The sequence below is a fragment of the Chelonia mydas genome, chromosome 10 (genome assembly GCF_015237465.2).
Source record: "Chelonia mydas isolate rCheMyd1 chromosome 10, rCheMyd1.pri.v2, whole genome shotgun sequence".
NCBI lineage: Eukaryota > Metazoa > Chordata > Testudines > Cheloniidae > Chelonia > Chelonia mydas.
This window is the reverse complement of record NC_051250.2, coordinates 32,074,070-32,091,203: the sequence shown is the minus strand read 5'-3', so window position 1 is coordinate 32,091,203 and position 17,134 is coordinate 32,074,070. Positions and strand designations below refer to the sequence as shown.

Sequence of the window (17,134 nt, the reverse complement as noted above, 5' to 3'; positions counted from 1 at the left end):
AAGTTAGGTCGGTATAGCTACAGCACTCAGAAGGGGGTGGGGGTGGGGTGGGGTGTGAAATTCACACCCCTGAGTGCTGCAGCTACGATGACCCAATCCCCGGTGTACGCATGGCTAGGACAACAGAAGACTTCTTCCGTCACCCTCGCTACGGCTGCGCAGAGAGGTGGATTTCCTACAGTGATGGAAAACCCCCTTCCGTCGCTGTAGGAAGCAGCTCCACTACAGTAGCACAGCTGCAGCATTGTAGCTGTGCCATTGTAGCACCCGCAGCCTAGGCATGGCCTGAATAAAGAGGGCAGAAAAGGGCACGTAGCATTTCTCTTATATTTACAAACCCCTTGGGTGAAATCCTAGCCCCACTGAAGTCAATAGCAAAATTCCCATTGATTCAGTGGAGCCAAGACTTCACCCTTTATGTGTAAGAAACACGTGTACCATCTAGTGTCTTGGGACACCAAACAAAGGGCCAGCACAAGGTGGTGGCAAAACAGTGGTGATCTTCTACTGAAGGTACCACACAATTGTCCGGACAGAAGGGTGCATGGGGCGGGAGCTCTCTTATGACCTTTGAATGAGCGTGTGAGATATTTCAATGGGAGCATGGGGAATCATTCCCCTGACAGCTGTGCAGGTGGAAGTGACGTGTTGGCATAGGGTGCTGGGGGGTATGGCTGGGTTTACTGGAGTCGGTGCATCAGGATTGGCTCCATGAATTTCAGTGGGCATTTCACCTGTGTAGGATTCTCAGGGAATGGCCCTGTGTTAATCCAGTGGCACAGGTGAACTGAGAACTGTACGGAAGTATGAGCAGCTTCAGGGAAGGATCCTGCAGCATCAGCCTGCGCTCCGCCCCCATCCCTCTGCCAAACAATCGAGCCTTTCTCTCGGGCGGAGTGACATTGGGAAGATGAATCCAGGGAGTCTCAAGGGCGAATGCCAATGAGGGCAAACTCTGAGGAAGGGGGATCTCAGGGGCTGCTTTCAAGATTGTTACCTGTGCCAGAGTAACATCGCTGCATGGCACAGTGACTGGGGGCAGGTGAGGCAGTTCTTACTGTAACTAACCTCTGCTGATCCCTTGGGACTTTGCTTCCCTTCCTCCTTGCAGGATGGGGGCCATGAGGCCGGCGCTGGCCTTGCTATCCCTGGCCTACCTGCTGCACACAGCCGCTGCCCTGAGAATCTGTGCTTTCAATATCAAGACTTTTGGAGACAGCAAGCTGTCCAATGAAACCATCACAGGCATCATCTTGAATGTGAGTATGGGGGAGTTCCCACATACCAGCAGTTCTTGAGAGCTGGGGGTGCCCTGGACTCCATCAAACAGCTGGCCCAGGGGCTCTCAGAAGTGTGTTTTCTGTGGGCCTGGAGAGTATGCTCTCACTTGGGCCGAAGGCTACTTAGAAACCCAACTGAAAGGGAAGTGATGAAGGGCCAAGTGCTGGGTTGTTTCTCTGCTTACTCCAGCAGGATTGGCTTAGAGATGGTAAAGCTGGTTGCTGTGACTCCTCCTCCATGGTGCTTATGCCCTAGACCTCTTGGTTACAAGTGGAGACAGCCTATCTGAGCCCTGCCCAGGAACCCCTGCAGGGAGACACTTTCCAGCCACACTGTGCCCTATAACACTGAGAATCAAAACCAAGGTCTAAGTGAGGAGATGATAGATCAATGGATGGTTATGTATGGGCATAGATGGTCTATCAGAACAAAAGAATGGCCACACTGGATCAGACTAATGGTCAATCTCTTCCAACAGCAGCTGGTGCCAGATGCTTCAGAGGGAATGAACAGAACAGGGTAATTATTGAGTGATCCATCCCAGTTGCTGGCAGTCATCAGCCACACGGTCCCCTATAACACTGAGAAGTGAAACCAAGGTCCTACATAGATAAACAGATCGATCTATCTATTTGTAATGGGACTGTTGTCCCCTGATTAAAACTCAGTGGGGGTGTTTTGGTTGGCTCACTCCCAGTACCAAAAGAACTGGGAACAGTCGATGGGAAATCAAGACCCTGAGACTAACAGACACCAGGAACAATGGGGAGAGGCCAATGCTCCAGGTCAGCCTGACTGCCAGGGCAGGCAGGCTAATCAGGGAGTCAGGAGGCCAGGGGAGTCCTGTCCTCCATGTAAGCTGGAATTGCCTGGGTCAGACAGAGTGGGGCCGAGCTAAGGAAAAAGCAGGGGCTCAAGCTCAGCCGTGGAGCAGAGCTGGGCCAGACCCAGAGGGACCAGAAAAGTAGCCCAGGAAGCAGGTCAGTGCTGGGAGCAGAGTCACAGAAGCAGCCCACAGAGCAGCCTGTGCTGGGGGAAGAACTGCAACAATCAGAGCCAGAGGGGCCAGAGAAGCAGCCCAGGGAGCTGGAGGCAGAGCAGCAGCAGCCGTGCTGAGGCAAAGTGGAGCTGAAGTTGGAGCTGAGGCAGAGTGGAGCTGGAGCTGAGCTGGAGCTGGAGCAGTCCAGAGCTGGGTGTGGTGAGCAGCTGGGGAGAGCAAGGAGGACCCTGGGCAGCGGGGCCAGCGCAGGGAGACACCCCCAGCCAAGATGCCCCTTGCAGGCTGCACTGGGAGGGGGATCGTAACCCTGACGGGGTGGGGGTGATGCTGGGAAGAAGGGTCCTGCCACCTAAAGCCTGAGGGCGTGTGGCCACTGCCAGAGCAAGTGTCCGACCCGCAGCATCCCTGCAGCACAGCCAGGGCCTGAGCAGGTGGCCTGGGACTTGTGAGGAACAGACTGAACTTCCCTGACATTCCAGGGACACTGGTTGTGATGTCCCCGTGCCACAGAGTGGGGTGATGTGTTTTCCTCTAACCTGTCCCATTTTTTCCTTATTTTTTTAAATTGATGGCTGTTTAATAAACTGTATTTGCTTTGAACTATATGTAACGATCAGTGAAGCATCCAGTGCAGAGAGAGCACCCCGGAGTGGGGACATCCTAGCCCCTGCCCTAAGTGACCACAACAAGGTTGGGGGTCGAGACCCCCAGGAATCCTGGGCCCAGCCTTATTGGGGTTACGAGGACTCTGACACCCAGGAGAGTGGAAGGGGAGCCCTTGAGGGTCAGGCAGGCCTCTGGGTAAAGGAAGTGGGAGCGAGGACTCAGAGCCTTTCGCTAGCCCATTTCACCGGGGTAGTGTATAAGCCAGGAAAGTTCCCCACAATAGCGGGACCATTCCCCTGCTTACATATCTATCTATCTGGGACCTTGGTTTCACTTCTCAGTGTTATAGGAGACCATGTGGCTGATGACTGCCAGAAACTGGGATGGATCACTCAATAATTACCCTGTTCTGTTCATTCCCTCTGAAGCATCTGGCACAAGGATACTGGGCTAGATGGACCATTATCTAGATCAAGGGTAGGCAACCTATGGCACACGTGCCAAAGGCAGCACGCAAGCTGATTTTCAGTGGCGCTCACACTGCCCGGGTCCTGGCCACCGGTCCGGGGGGCTCTGCATTTTAATTTAATTTTAAATGAAGCTTCTTAAACATTTTAAAAACCTTATTTACTTTACATACAACAATAGTTTAGTTATATATTATAGACTTATAGAAAGAGACCTTCTAAAAATGTTAAAATGTATTACTGGCACACGAAACCTTAAATTAGAGTGAATAAATGAAGACTCGGCACACTGCTTCTGAAAGGTGGCCAACTCCTGATCTAGATCTATCTATCTATCTATCTATCACTACTTCAGATTCAGGTGCCACAAGTCCTCCTTTTCTTTTTTCAGATTCCACAGTGTTTTCAGAGACAGACAGAGGGTAACCTGGCAGCCTGGCTGGCATTCCCCATGGCAGTGAAACTCATCCTGTGCAATCACTGCTGTGTTGGGATCCTGCTGGCTGATTTTTGAACCCTTCTGGAACAGCTTCAGTCTGAAAGCTGCCATTTCCTCATGTTCTCCTCTGTTTCCCCATCTAAGTCACCCCAGCGCTCAGCTCCTTCCCCCCAGCTCGTGCACTGCAGCAGAAGATAGGTAAATGCCTGGCTCAGCTGGTGGGTGAAGGGGCATGTCGGCCCTGGGGACACCACCCTTCTGGTGGCTGGCTGCAGCCTGGGATTTTGCTGCGTGTTCTCAGCGATTTTCCCAGCGTTTGTGCATGTCTAAGGGAAGCTGGGGGAAAAGGTGAGGGGTGTTAGGCACTGCACATGCAGCCTGCTCCAGGCTCGGCTTCACAGCACGGAGCTTTGTGTTTCCCCCAGATCTTGCAGACGTACGACATCACTGTGGTGCAGGAGGTCCGTGATTCTGACCTGAGTGCCGTCCAGAGTCTGATGGATCAGCTCAACAGGTGTTTTCCAAACCTACATGGAAGGGGGGAGGAAGAAGGGGAGGAGCCTAAAACCTTGCTGTGGTCTGGAGTGTTTTAGAGCAGATATAAACGAGGCTCCTTCGAGTGCAGCACCCAGCCAGCCATACGGGGAAGGTTCCGCGGCTGCCCACAGCAGTTTAGATGAAGGGAGTGCTGGAGCTGGGGCTCTGCAGGTGGCTCTGGCATAACTGACTCAGTGACAGTGTCACAGGGCGCATCACTCACCGCTGCTCTGGCACCTCCTCCTGGTCACTCTGGGGATTAGCTCGAGGCCAACACCCCCATCCACGGTCTGCACCCACCCCACCACTTCAGCCGCAGTCCACTTGCAACCCCTCTTGCAGCATCAGGTACTGCAGCATCCTCTTCGTGGCTCAGCCCTCGGGCCATGTCACTATCTGGGTTCCGTGCTTCCGGGGGAGGTTTACCTCCTCAATAGTTCTGCCACTTTCCCAGTGGCGAGTGGAGGGACCCAAGCCCACTCACTGCTCTGGGTCCCAGCCCAGGGACCCTCCAAACCGCAGTCACCTACTGCATTCCTTTGCCTCTACTATCACTGCATTTCCCTGGGCCACTTCCCCATGGCCACAGCCCCTTCCTCAGTCTCAGCAGCCCATCCGGAGCTCCTTCTCTTCTCCCCAGGTTCCTGCCTGCACTGCTGTGTCCAAGGTGCTACAGCAGAGGTTGGCAAACTACACCCAGCCCCTGAGCTCCTGGCCAGGGAGGATAGCCCCCGGTCCCTCCCGTGCTGAACCCCCTCCTCCATAGCCTCAGTGCGCCGCCAGCACTCTGGCCTGCCTTTCCTGCCAGGCAGCGCGGGTGGCATGGCTGGCTCCGGCCAGACGGTGGGGCTGCGAACACCTGTCGCTCTGAGTGGCATGGTAAGGGGGCAGGCAGCAGGGGGGTTGGATAAGGGGCAGGAGATTCTGGGGCGCAGTCAGGGGATTGGGAACAGGGGGGTTGGATAGGCATGGGAGTCCCAGGGGGCCTGTCAAGGGTGTGGGCAGGGGTCAGGGCAGTCAGGGGACAGGCAGCAGGATGGATTGGATAGGAGGTGGAGTTCCAGGGGGGCGGTTAGGGGACAAGGAGCAGGGGGGGTTGGATGGGTCAGGGCTTCTGAGGGGGGCAGTCAGGGGGCAGGAAGTGGGAGGAGGTGGACAGGGGGCGGGGGCCAGGCCCTTTGGGGAGGCACAGCCTTCCCTATCCAGCCTTCTATAGAGTTTCACAATACTGATGTGGCCCTCGGGCCAAAAAGTTTGCCCACCCGTGTGCTACCGGGTTGCAGCCACCTCCAGACACAGTTCTCCCTCCTCAAATTCCAGTCAATACTGACCCTGATCTGCTCTGCGGCTCTTTTATATGGGCCTGCCAGTCCCTGATTGGTCACTCCTCACAGCCCCTCTCCTTACTGGCCAGTATGGGGCGAATGCCCCATCGCAAACACCCTCATGGGTCTCTGGAGCTTTTCACCACCGAAAGGCACACACATGTGAAGGGACCTGGGCATCCCTGCCTGGCGCCACACGCCGCCATTCTCACAAAGCGAGCGCGACATGGGGTACAGTGGTACCAGGGTGGCATATTTCAGGGCAATAATCTTGTATACAAAAGACAGCACAAACAGAGGAGCACAGAACTCACTGAGGACATCAGCAAGGTGCAGACACTGAGCAGGTCATGGCTAAAAGCTGGGATTGAGCGGGATCCCTGGATGGCAGCTTTCCCCTGGGATTACAGCATCTTCGTGGCTGCTCTAGTTTACACCACTGACTCCAATGCTACCCAGGCTTCTGACCAAATGCACTCAGGGTAGATTTTTGCCAACCGCCCCCATTTTGTAATGTGCAGAGGGCCTCCCAGAGGCAGCCAGCAGCCCTACGTGCCACGCCACCCACTTTGCAAGAGAGAATGGCCTCACCAAAGGAGGGGGGTGTAGTGCATGAGGGGTGAGGTGTGACACACACGTGACACTGCCTGTGCGATGCGGTGACAAGCTGAGCCCAGAGGAAACAGGGAAGGAAGATCACAGGAGATGCCCCTCCCCCTCCCCCCACATTCCAATGGTTACTTACGAAAATACATTGGGTGTTTGCTGACAGGGCAGACAAAAATCGTGGGGCCTGGGGCTCTCCTGCTGTGCTGCCGTTTACACCAGTGCAAAGTGACTGTATACACTGATTCTGATCTCATGTACCCAGGTATAAATGAGGGGTAACTCCATTACAGCCAGTGGAGGCCATCCAGTGTGAAACCGGTGTGAGGTCAGAACTGGGCCCTACCATATAGATGTGAATTGGTGACAAGGGACAGGGACCACCAACCCCTCAGGAGAAGCCTGTCAAAGGGGCGGAGAGGGCTGGAATGGGCTTGGGAAGTGCAGAGGGAGCAGACAGCCTCAGGCCAGGGGTAACATGACACCAGCGAGGTCTGATTCTGGTTGGTGGTATGAGAGCTGAGGCCACCTGCAGATGTCCTGATGTGGCGGGGGTCACAGGCGCTCAGCACCTCTGTGGCAGAAGGGTTCCCACAAGACCTCTTCCACTCGGCTTCCCAAGAACTCAGTTCGACTCCACTCCCATCACTCAGGTCTCTTCATTGGGCCTGCTGCGAAGCTACGCTGAGTTGATCAGACTCAAGTGGAAGGGGTGAGGATCGGGCATACTGGTACCACCCATCCAAAGTGACCCAGCAACCCTCTGTTTTTATAGACAGGTACACATGCCATTGAAGCACTGGTTGGGGGATGGGCGTGCTCCCTTTGCAGGACCCAATCCCTGTACAACATGCACTGTCCATGCACAACTTTCTCTTTGCCTCGGCTCACCTTCCAGGCTTCGCTGACCCATTGTTATCTTGTCCATTGTCAGCGGTTCCCTGAGAGTCCCCCCTTATCTTAGCCACCACAGACAGTCTGGTTCCACCCTGCTGCTCCACTTACCTCCCTAATCCTGTCTCCCAAGAAATGAGGCCTCACCCACGTCCAATTACTCATGTCAAGCCAGTCTACATATTGAAGGGGCCCCATGAAAATGATGCTCCCTGAGACACCCTCCCCTCCCCCCCAAGCCTGGCTTCCCGGAACAGAGTGGCAAGGGGCCTGCATGGAGGGAGACGTCTCAGCCGTAAAGCAGGCAGGGTTACTCCTACCTACGCTGGCTGGGAGATCGGCAGGGTGGGATGGGAATGGTGGGAGGTGGTGCAGAAGCAGGGAGATGTGCTGGACGTGTGCACGGCCCTCCCTGCTCCGGCACGGACCTCACTGCCAGCTTTTCTGCCACCCCCACTCTAGGGCTTCTCTGCAGCCATACAGCTATGTGATCAGCGAGCCCCTGGGCCAGAGCACCTACAAGGAGCAGTACCTCTTCATCTACCGGTAAGGATCCAGCAAACAGCCACAGCGCCTCCTGCCCAACCACTGCTGCTCTCTGCATGCAGGTCCCTGGGCTAGGGTTGCCAATTTGGTAACATTTAAAAACCGGAACCTCCCCAACCCTGCCCCTTCCCCTGAGGCCAGACCCTGCCCCACCTCTTCCCCTGAGGCCCTACCTCTGCCATGCCTCTTCCCCAAGGCCCCACCCCTGCCACGCCTCTTCCCCCTGACACCCTGCCCCTGTCCACTCTTCTTCCACCCTTCCTCCTGTTGCTTGCTGCTTTTCCCCTCCAACCCCTCTAACTGGCTCAGGAGGGACTCACTTGCTTTGCTGGTGCTTGGAGCTGCAGCCACCTGATGCAGGTAGGAGGTAGCCCTGGCTATATAGGGGCTGGTGTGGGTGATGACTTGGCTCCTATCCAGCCTACAGTAACCAGACATTAGGTGTCTGGTCAGTAGATCTGACCGGACTCTGTCAGGTCCCCTTTTTGACTGGACTTTCGGATAGAAAACCGGACACCTGGCCATCCTACCCTGAGTGCACCAGGGCCCACCCCAGAGTGGAGCCACCTGACTGTGTGTGGTCATTCCATCTCTCCTCCCGGCAGGACGGATGTGGTGTCGGTGGTGGACAGTTACTGCTACGATGATGGCTGTGAGCCCTGTGGGAGCGACACCTTCAGCAGGGAGCCCTTCATTGTGAAGTTCTCCTCCCCCTACACAGGTAAGCGAGGCCCAGGGATCTCTCTGCCCCATGGCACTGGGAGCAGCAGCACCCCAGGCCATCCTGCATCTAGCTAGAGAAACCCCTGCTCCCCCACACTCTAACTCCTCCCACCAGGGAACAAGGAACGTTACCATGGAGAGTTCGGCAAAGTCTTTGGGAATGATGCTTCAACTCAGGACAGGCCTAGATCCAATAGGGGGAACGGGGAGCTGGGTCCGGGCCTGGGGAGTTATTCTGACTGGTATGTGGGCAGCCTGACCTAGTGGTTGGAGCAAGCATTGGGAGTCAGGGCCAGTCTGATACCAGGAGGTCAGTGTCCAGAACAGGCCAGAGGGCAAACCAAGGTCTGGGGTCAGACAGGGCCAGGTTACTAGGAGCTCATTAGCAGGTAGCAGAAGCAGATATGCCAGGGGAAGCAGCCCTGAGCAGGGAGATCCTGGCAGCATAGGCATCTTCCTGTTCCTGTGCGGGGTTTATACAGTCACAGTGAAGCAGTGAGGACCCCCCGTGTTCTGCCAGCTGGAGGACTGAGGTTCTCTGGCGGAGTTCAGCTCCTGCTCGGACACCGGTTAGCAGGTCAGTGGGTGGTGGGTTGGCGCTTACTGGTGCTGAAGCGCCCTATGGACCAGGGTTCAAGACCTGCAGTCCCCGATGGGTGTGGGTCTGGATGCTGGCTTGCGGAGTGCGTGCCTGGGGCTGTTTCACGGCATACGCCCCTGCAGGGGGCTGATCTTGGACACTGAACCTGAATCCCAGTGTCTGGCAGGTTGGGGGGTGGCGTTTGCATCCCTTGAGCTGGGGGTCAGTGGCAGGGGATCAGTTCAGCTCATTGTGAAGCCAGGTGCAGTTGGGACCCAGAGCTCAGCTTTGGGGTCATGGGGGTTCACCGGGCTGTGAGTATACCTGCCCCTCTGCCAGCCCGCAATCCCATTGCTCCTTGGGGTATGGTTGGTCACGGGGCTGAGGGAGGAAAAGGGTGGCTGTGCACTGACATACAAACCCCACGGCAGCCGTTCTCATGGGGCCTGAACTCCTCAGAGCAGCCGGGGAGAAGCAGTGACAGTCCTGGCCAGCGGGAGCTCAGCCCAGAGGCTTTGCTGGCAACTAACCCCCTGCTCAGCTGCTCTGCAGCTTCCTTTGACGGCTGCTGCTTTGGCACAAAGCCAACCAGGGGCAGCTTTATGGGTGGCACTGACCCAGGAGGGCAATACACAAGTGCAGAGGGACCCAGAGAGGCCAGCATGGCCAACTGGAGCTGCTAGCACTGTGGGAACTGCCAAGTGACAATAGAGTAAGTACAAGTAATAGGAGATCCTGGTTCAAATCCCAGTCCTGGCTGATTCTGAGTGGGAGGGGAAGTGTCCATACGGAGAGCATGGTCTTGGGAACCCCAGAGTGGAACAGTCCCAGATGTGTGTGAGAGACAGACAGCAGGGAGGATGGGTGACGGCTCCGTGTGCGCATGGAAAATGGCTGGCTGTGTAACTTGTGTCTTTGGCAGAGGTGCCGGAATTCGTGCTGGTGCCCTTGCATACGGCCCCCAGCAAGGCTGTGGCAGAGATCGATGCCCTCTATGATGTCTACTTAGATGTCATCAACAAGTGGGGGACTGACGTAAGCAGATGTATCCGCATGCAAACCCAGTGCCTGCCGTGTGAATGAATTCACTGGCATTCCCTCCCCTGCTTGTCTCGGGTAAGGCTGCTGCTGCCAGGATGGGACATCAGCTGACTTGGCTGTGGAAGGTCCTGGCTAGTCTATTACTTATGCCGACCCCCGACTTCCTGTGCAGAGCTGCTCTGTCTGTCTGGGCCAGTGTAGGTTACCAGGAATGGTCAGAGGGAACAGCCAGGAGCTAACCAGCAGGGTTTGCCTCTGGGGAAGCGAATCTCCCTTCATCCATATCCACACACTGATCTGTGTTGAACAAAGCTGTGGAGCAGAGAGGCCCATCTGCACTGCCCCCAACCCCTTCAGCCCTAGGCCCATAGGCCTCAGAGCCACACAACCCCTCTGGGACCCTCGCCGCAGAGTGCCCAAGGGTGGGGAGATGCGGGTTCCTTCCTGCTTCCCTGCCAGGGTCTCCACCCTTCATCACACGGATGGCGAACGGGGATCTCGGACCCGCTTCCAGCTAAATCGAGGGGTTCTGCCGCTCAGCCTGGACAGCACAGTCCCAGTGTGCCGAAGGCTCGAGCAATCAGGAATGGGCTGTAGGCCCTTTCACCTGCTGGCATCGGGCCCAGGGCAGTGGTGACTGAAGCCAGCTGTTCCCTGATGACATTGAGCCAGGGAGGTGCACACAGCATGTCATCCTAGGGGTGGTCTTGGCACCAGAGCCTGGGCACCTGCACTGCACTCCCTCCTTAGAGCTGCTCTCTCCAGGGCAGGGCTGGGTACATCAGCAGGAGGCGTGGGGGGCCCTGCCTGTGCTGCCCCTGCTCTGTAGATGAAGCATCAGCCCCCCTGGCCCAGGTCATTGCAGTGCCAGGACCTCATGGTGTATCTGAGCACAAGGAAAGCCTCATGACCCCAGCCCCAGAGAAGACGACTCCCCCCCCCGTGCAGAGAAGGAACCAGCAAAATAGCCAGAGGGAGTGACAGACCCCCAGACCACCATGTGTCAGCTCCTGCCCCTGCCTTAGCCACAAAGACAGCCACAGCCAAGGAGAGCAGTGGTTAGCCAGCAAGACCTCAGCTTGTGGCACTGGCAGGGCTGCCCGGGACACTCCAGAGCGAAGGGCTCAGGGAGGCTGCCGTGCGTGAGGTTCTTGCCTGGCTGGGCCCCCCTCACTGACCTGGCACTTCCTTGGCAGAACATCCTCTTCCTGGGAGACTTCAATGCCGACTGCTCCTACGTCAGGCCGCAGGACTGGCCTTCCATCCGCCTGCGCACCAGCGACGCCTTCCAGTGGCTCATCCCGGACAGTGCAGACACCACCGTGTCGTACACAGACTGCGCCTACGACCGGTGAGGAGAGCTGCTGCTGATCATCCCCAGTGCTGCTACTGGGCCTGTGCCTGGCAGCTGTACGGAGAAGCCCAGGGCTCCATGGTCTGTGGGCTCCCCATCAGCCCTTGGGGGTTGGGCTGATGCTGAGGCAGATGGGCAGTGGGCTGTCGGGGGAGCCTGCGCTGCCTCTGCCCAGGCTATGCCTGTTCTACCAGTCAGTAGCGGGTTTCGGTCCCTGGGACTGCCGGCCCCTCAGCAATGCAGTCACCTGGCAGGAGGGTACCACGTGAGCACCACGCTGCATCAGAGATAGGAATGACAGCAGCCCCAAGAGACAGCCTAATGCGGCCAGTGCCAGCCCTGGGGACAGCAAATGACGGGGAGGGGATGAAAAGGGACAAGGAGAGGACCACAGGTGGGCAGTGCCCTAGCACAGAAGGTCATCACTCGTAGGACCACATCTGGGAATACTCAGAGACCCCTTCAGCTGGGGAAAACCACAGCCTCTGGCACAGACTGCAGAGAGACTGTCTATAGCCCAGCCAGGACACTCATTAACCCTGATTGCCCTGTGCTGTGCTGTGGGCGTGTTCTTCCCACACACTCAGGTGTGATAGGAAGCCCGGCTCTCTCCAGAAGGTTCTGGAATCAGGTGCTGCTGGAACTTGGCCCCACGTTCAGCTGTCACCTGCCTCCACTGAGCTCAGCTTCCACACCAGATGGAGCTGGCTGAGAGCCCTAGGGGGTCTAGCTGCTGGGGAGAGGGATTTTCCCCCCAGGACTGCACAAACCAAGCCACCCTATCAGCTCCCCCCAGCACTCTCCCTGGCTCCACTACTTAGGGAAGCTGGTGAGGAACCCCACCAACAGCGCTGCCATCGTTGGCCCTGGGCTCCAGCCTGGCTCTGGGGTGGGCGAGGGCATTCCCTGCAGGGTGTGACCCTGAAGACCAGCTGCTGAGAAGTGCAGTGTTTAACCCTAGCCCCTTGTGGCGTGTCACAGGATCGTGGTGAGTGGCTCTGAGCTGCAGCACTGTACGGTGGACAAATCTGCCAAGGTCAACAACTTCCAGGAGACTTTCCACCTGCAGCTCAAGGATGTAAGTGAAGCGGACAATCTGCCTGTGTGCTCTCAGAGCAGCTAGCTGTGAGCAGAGACAATAGCTGCTAGCTAGCCAGGGGACAACGACAGCTGGTCAGGACTGGGGCCAAGCTCAGAGATCACTGCATCAAGCTTTGCAGGGAGTCTCCCAGAGTTAAAGGCAATTCCAGCTCAGCTACACTAAGGCCTGTTCTACACACAGGTGTTGTCCTGCTATAACTGTGTGGGTTTGGGGGTACTGCTATAGTTACAGGGGCAGGAACTTGTGTGGATGCAGTTATACCAATATAAAGGGGCTGGATAGCTTGTTCCCCTTCCCAGATGGGAAGAGCTATCCCGGGGTAAGCACCTTTAGACCAGTCTAACTCCATCCACACTAGGGGGCAAAAGGGGTACCGCTTGTGGGTGTAGACGAGGCTGGAGACCCTACAGGCCTGATTCTTCATTTTCCCACACCTTGTGCAGAGTGAGTGCTGGGGCAGAGTAAGAGTGCAGGATCTGCAGGGCAGCCTTTCCCACACACTTGGCTGTCACTGACTGCCCAAAGGGCAGGATGACGGGCCCTAGACATTGTTACATCGCCTCCTGGCCAGGACACAGCATTTACACTTGGAGTGTCCTGTTGGCTCTATGCTGTACAGCTCACTCCGCCCCTGCCAGTGCTTGCTAGTGGCTGTTTTCTTGTGGATAGTGTGTAGAATATCCCCACACCTGCAGTTAGCCCCTGCCGTGAGTTAAAACCCTGGGCCTGATCCTGCTTCTGCTTTCTCCCTGGGGTAACCATTGTTCTTGGCAGACCAGCTGTCAACTGGTATAGCCATAGGTGCTGACTCCATGGGTGCTCTGGGGCTGGACCACCCATGGAAAAAAAATAGTGGGTGCTCAGCACCCACCAGCCACAGCTGTTCGGCGGTGCCCCCAATCAACTAATCCGGGGCACTGCCAAACAGCTGATGGAGATGCCACCAAACAGCTGATAGGCGGTGCAGCCAAACAGCCATTTGGCGGCTGGTGGAGGGTCTTGGGGGAGAGTGGAGAGCAGCGAGTGGCAGGTGGGTGGGGGCCTCAGGGCGGGAGCGGGAAGAGGTGAAGTGAAGGCGGGGCCTTGAGGGAAGGGATGGAATGGGGGCAGGGCTTCGGGGCAGAGCGGGGATGGAGTACCCCTTGAGAAAAATAGAAGTTGGCACATCTGGGTGTAGGTGAGAGAGGAGACTCCGGCTGCTCCTTTCACAGCGCTGGGGAATTAGAGGGTAAATTACACTGAGGTCTTGGCTCTCCCCTCGACAGTGCCGTCCACTGCAGCTCATGCGTCCTGTGCTCTTACATGATTGGATGCCATCACTCAGGGGGCTCGCTGCACAGAACCATTCAGCACCTCGGGAGGCCGTCTCCCCTGGGGACTGTGGCTGTGTTTTGCATGCGTGTAGACTGCATGAAGGAGGCAACGCTCTTGGGGGCACTGTGTAGGCAGCGTGGCCCAGTGGCTAGGGCGCAGGAAGGGGCGTCGAGAGGCCGAGGGCCTGATAACCCAGGACTTTCCCCTTGTGTGGTTGGTTAGAGTGGCTGTGTGAAGTGATGGTAACACGCTCCAGGCCAGCTCAGGCTAGGAGCATTTTACACATTCTTTGCACCGGTCTGAATGACTCCCCAAGGCGCAGGGCAGGAGAGGGTTAAACCTTAGGCTTGAATTGCACGGCCAGTTCGCCTCGCTGCTCCGTGCCTCAGTTTCCCCTCTGTAAAGGGCTCTGAGCTTGAGGGAGGAGCTGGGGGAGCCTTGGCTCATTCTGGCATTGGCCTCTTGTTCAACGTGTGCCGCTGGCCTCGATGTCCATGGGATGAGCGCAGGCCGGGCTTCCCCTGGTTTGCACTCACACTCCTGATGGAAATACTGCCTGGGAGCTCATCTAAAACCATGCAGACCCCTAGGGAGCTCTCCTTCCCAAAGGCAGGGAGCTAACGGGAACCCTGCGTTTGACAATGAGTCACCTTGCATAGAAGGATCTCAGACCACCTCGTTAATATTAATTGACTCACCCTGGCAGAGCCCGGTGATAGGGAAGGTCAGCGTTATCCCCATTGTACAGATGGGGAAACTGAGGCATGGAGTGGTTGGGTGATTTGCCCAAGGCCATGCAATGAGTCGGTATCAGGGCACGGAACAGATCTAGACACATGCTCTGTCCGTTAGCCCATTCTGCCTCCTGCTGCACCTCAGGAATTGCCAGGATTCATGTGACAACAGGAGCCATGACACGAGGTCATGGACAAGCTGTATCTGATGCCTGCTGAGCATCCCCACAACTTAGGCTCTGTGATTTCTCCCTTTTGTGTCCAGGCCCTGGCCGTCAGTGACCATTTCCCGGTGGAAGTGACTCTGAGGACTCGCTGAGGCTCGCCTGCTCCTGCTTTGCTCCATCCCCCACTAAGCCAGGAGACATAGCTACCAGCAAAGCAACCTCTACCGCATTCATATTCCCTTTGGCTGCTGCTGGCTGCAGTGCCAACGCCTTCAGACGAGCTCCCCAGGATGAACCTTAGCATCTACGATTATAGCCAAATACCAGCCTCCTGGCATCTACCTGCTGCTCCTGGCACATCCTCATGGCTGGTCACAAACCCACCTCTCTAGGTGCTGCATCGAATGGCCCACCAGCGTCACTTACTGGGTACCTGGATAACTGGCATATCCATGCCATGCCATGCCATTGGGAATGCCCTTCATGCAATGTAGTTAGTAAGCTTTGAAATCTTTGGTCTTGGGGCATCCTGGAGCGTTATGCTGGGCAACAGGGCTGGGGCGGCGCTGATTTTGTGGCCAATGGGTATGTGCAATTAACACAGGCTGAATGAGGGGCAGTTTTATAAGTGCTTGATGATTGGCTAGAAGCCAATGCTGGAGTCGCATGATATCTGGTGTTTTTCATAAAGCCCTAGCTCTTGGAGTCATGTGTTTATAGCAGACTCTTGGCTTTCATTAAAAGAGCCAGGTTCCAGCCTTCATGCATGTGTTTAAAAGCTGGAAGATGTGAATGACCTCTCAGCGCTCAAACCCCACCAGGCCAATAAACAGAACCCACCACTGATTATTTTCTCTCTCTCATGATTTTTAAGCCAGACTCATGAACTCTGAACACTTAACATGGAGCGTAAGAATGGCGACACTTGGTCAGACCAATGGTCCATCTAGCTCAGGATCCTGTCTTCAGAAGTGGCTGGTGCCAGGTGCTTCAGAGGGAATGAACAGAGCAGGGCAATTATCGAGTGATCCATCCCCTGTTGTCCAGTCCCAGCACCTGGCAGTCAGAGGTTTAGGGACACCCAGAACATTGGGTTGCATCCGTGACCTAAAGCCATTGAGGGCTACCTGTCCTCCATGAACTCTGTGAACCTGACTGTTCTTGTAACTGTCTGTCCACCTGGAGTCATTCCCTACAGGACAGCGTTGACCCTGCATTGTGGTGTCCCATCCTGACTTGGGGCATTGCCCTAGCAACTCTTCGGGAAAGAGATTCTATTCTGTGTCTATGGCTTGCCTTTTATAAGCCCCACCTGCACTAGATGATTTAGTTGGGGATTGGCCCTGCTTTGAGCAGGGGGTTGGACTAATGACCTCCTGAGGTCCCTTCCAACCCTGATATTCTATGATTCTAAGGACACTATGTCTATACTATGGAATAATAAGGGGGAGTGCTGGTCATCTGCAATTTGATACCATGACATGCAATCAGTATGTAATCAAAGGGCCCGGAGAATCAAATGGATCCATCTGTATCTGATTCAGAGTGTTTTTTGGGGGGTCATTTATGCTCTTGAGGGCCTCTGCCATCTGAGCTGCCAGATTTTGTAATGAGGGGCATTTTCCTGCTCACAGCAGGGTCCCTATTCAACAAATGCTCCTGCAACAGCAAGACTACAGCTCAGCCCCAGGAGGGAAGGGACTAGACTGTGGCTGTGGGAACAGGACAGGATTGGGATGGGGGAGGCATGTGGCTCACTGGGCATGTAGTGGGAACGCTTCTGTCTATTGCAGTCAGTCACTCAGCTCTCACAATGCATGGAGAGCCCCCAGAACAGCTCAGCGGTGGCCCAGAGTGAATCAAGCCAACCTCCATCTAGGCTGCTGGGAGCATCCTGTTTATTTGGGGGGTACCTAGCATCTCGGAGATGGAGTGCATTAGTGCAGGGTGTGTGTGTGTGTGTTTGTGTGTGAGACCACACACCTGCTAGGGTTTTACTGCCGTGTTACAAAATGTTTTATTTTAGAACAAATTAAACCACGATTAATGATTCTTCTAATTTATTAAATAAGGCACCAAAATATCCCACTGAGCCAGGACGGGCAGGGATGCAACCCCATGCTCTGAGTGACCCTAACCCAGGGGTGGGCAAACTTTTTGGCCTGAGGGCCACATCGAGGTGCGAAACTGTATGGAGGGCCGGGTAGGGAAGGCTGTGCCCCCCAGATAGTCTGGCCCCTGCCCCCTATCCGCCCCCACCCACTTCCCGCCCCCTGACTTCCCCCCTCAGAACCTCCAACCCCCCCACCACTCCTTGTCCCCTGACCGCCCCCGCCCGGCACCCCCCCACCCCCATCCAACCCGCCCCCGCTCCCTGTCCCCTGACTGCCCCGACCCTTATCCACACCCCTGTCCCCT

General features: G+C 56.1%; 1 protein-coding gene across 1 annotated transcript; it reads left to right on the top strand.

Moving 5' to 3' along the window:
- The first annotated feature begins 1,100 nt into the window (after positions 1-1,100).
- On the top strand, positions 1,101-15,554 carry LOC102946716 (deoxyribonuclease-1-like). The gene is made up of 8 exons (XM_007066526.4): positions 1,101-1,259; positions 4,219-4,307; positions 7,618-7,701; positions 8,307-8,422; positions 9,927-10,039; positions 11,242-11,396; positions 12,381-12,477; positions 14,815-15,554. Exons 1-8 carry the CDS (start codon positions 1,113-1,115, stop codon positions 14,866-14,868), a joined length of 855 nt encoding a protein of 284 aa, XP_007066588.3. The 5' UTR covers positions 1,101-1,112; the 3' UTR covers positions 14,869-15,554.
- The last annotated feature ends 1,580 nt before the right edge of the window (positions 15,555-17,134 follow it).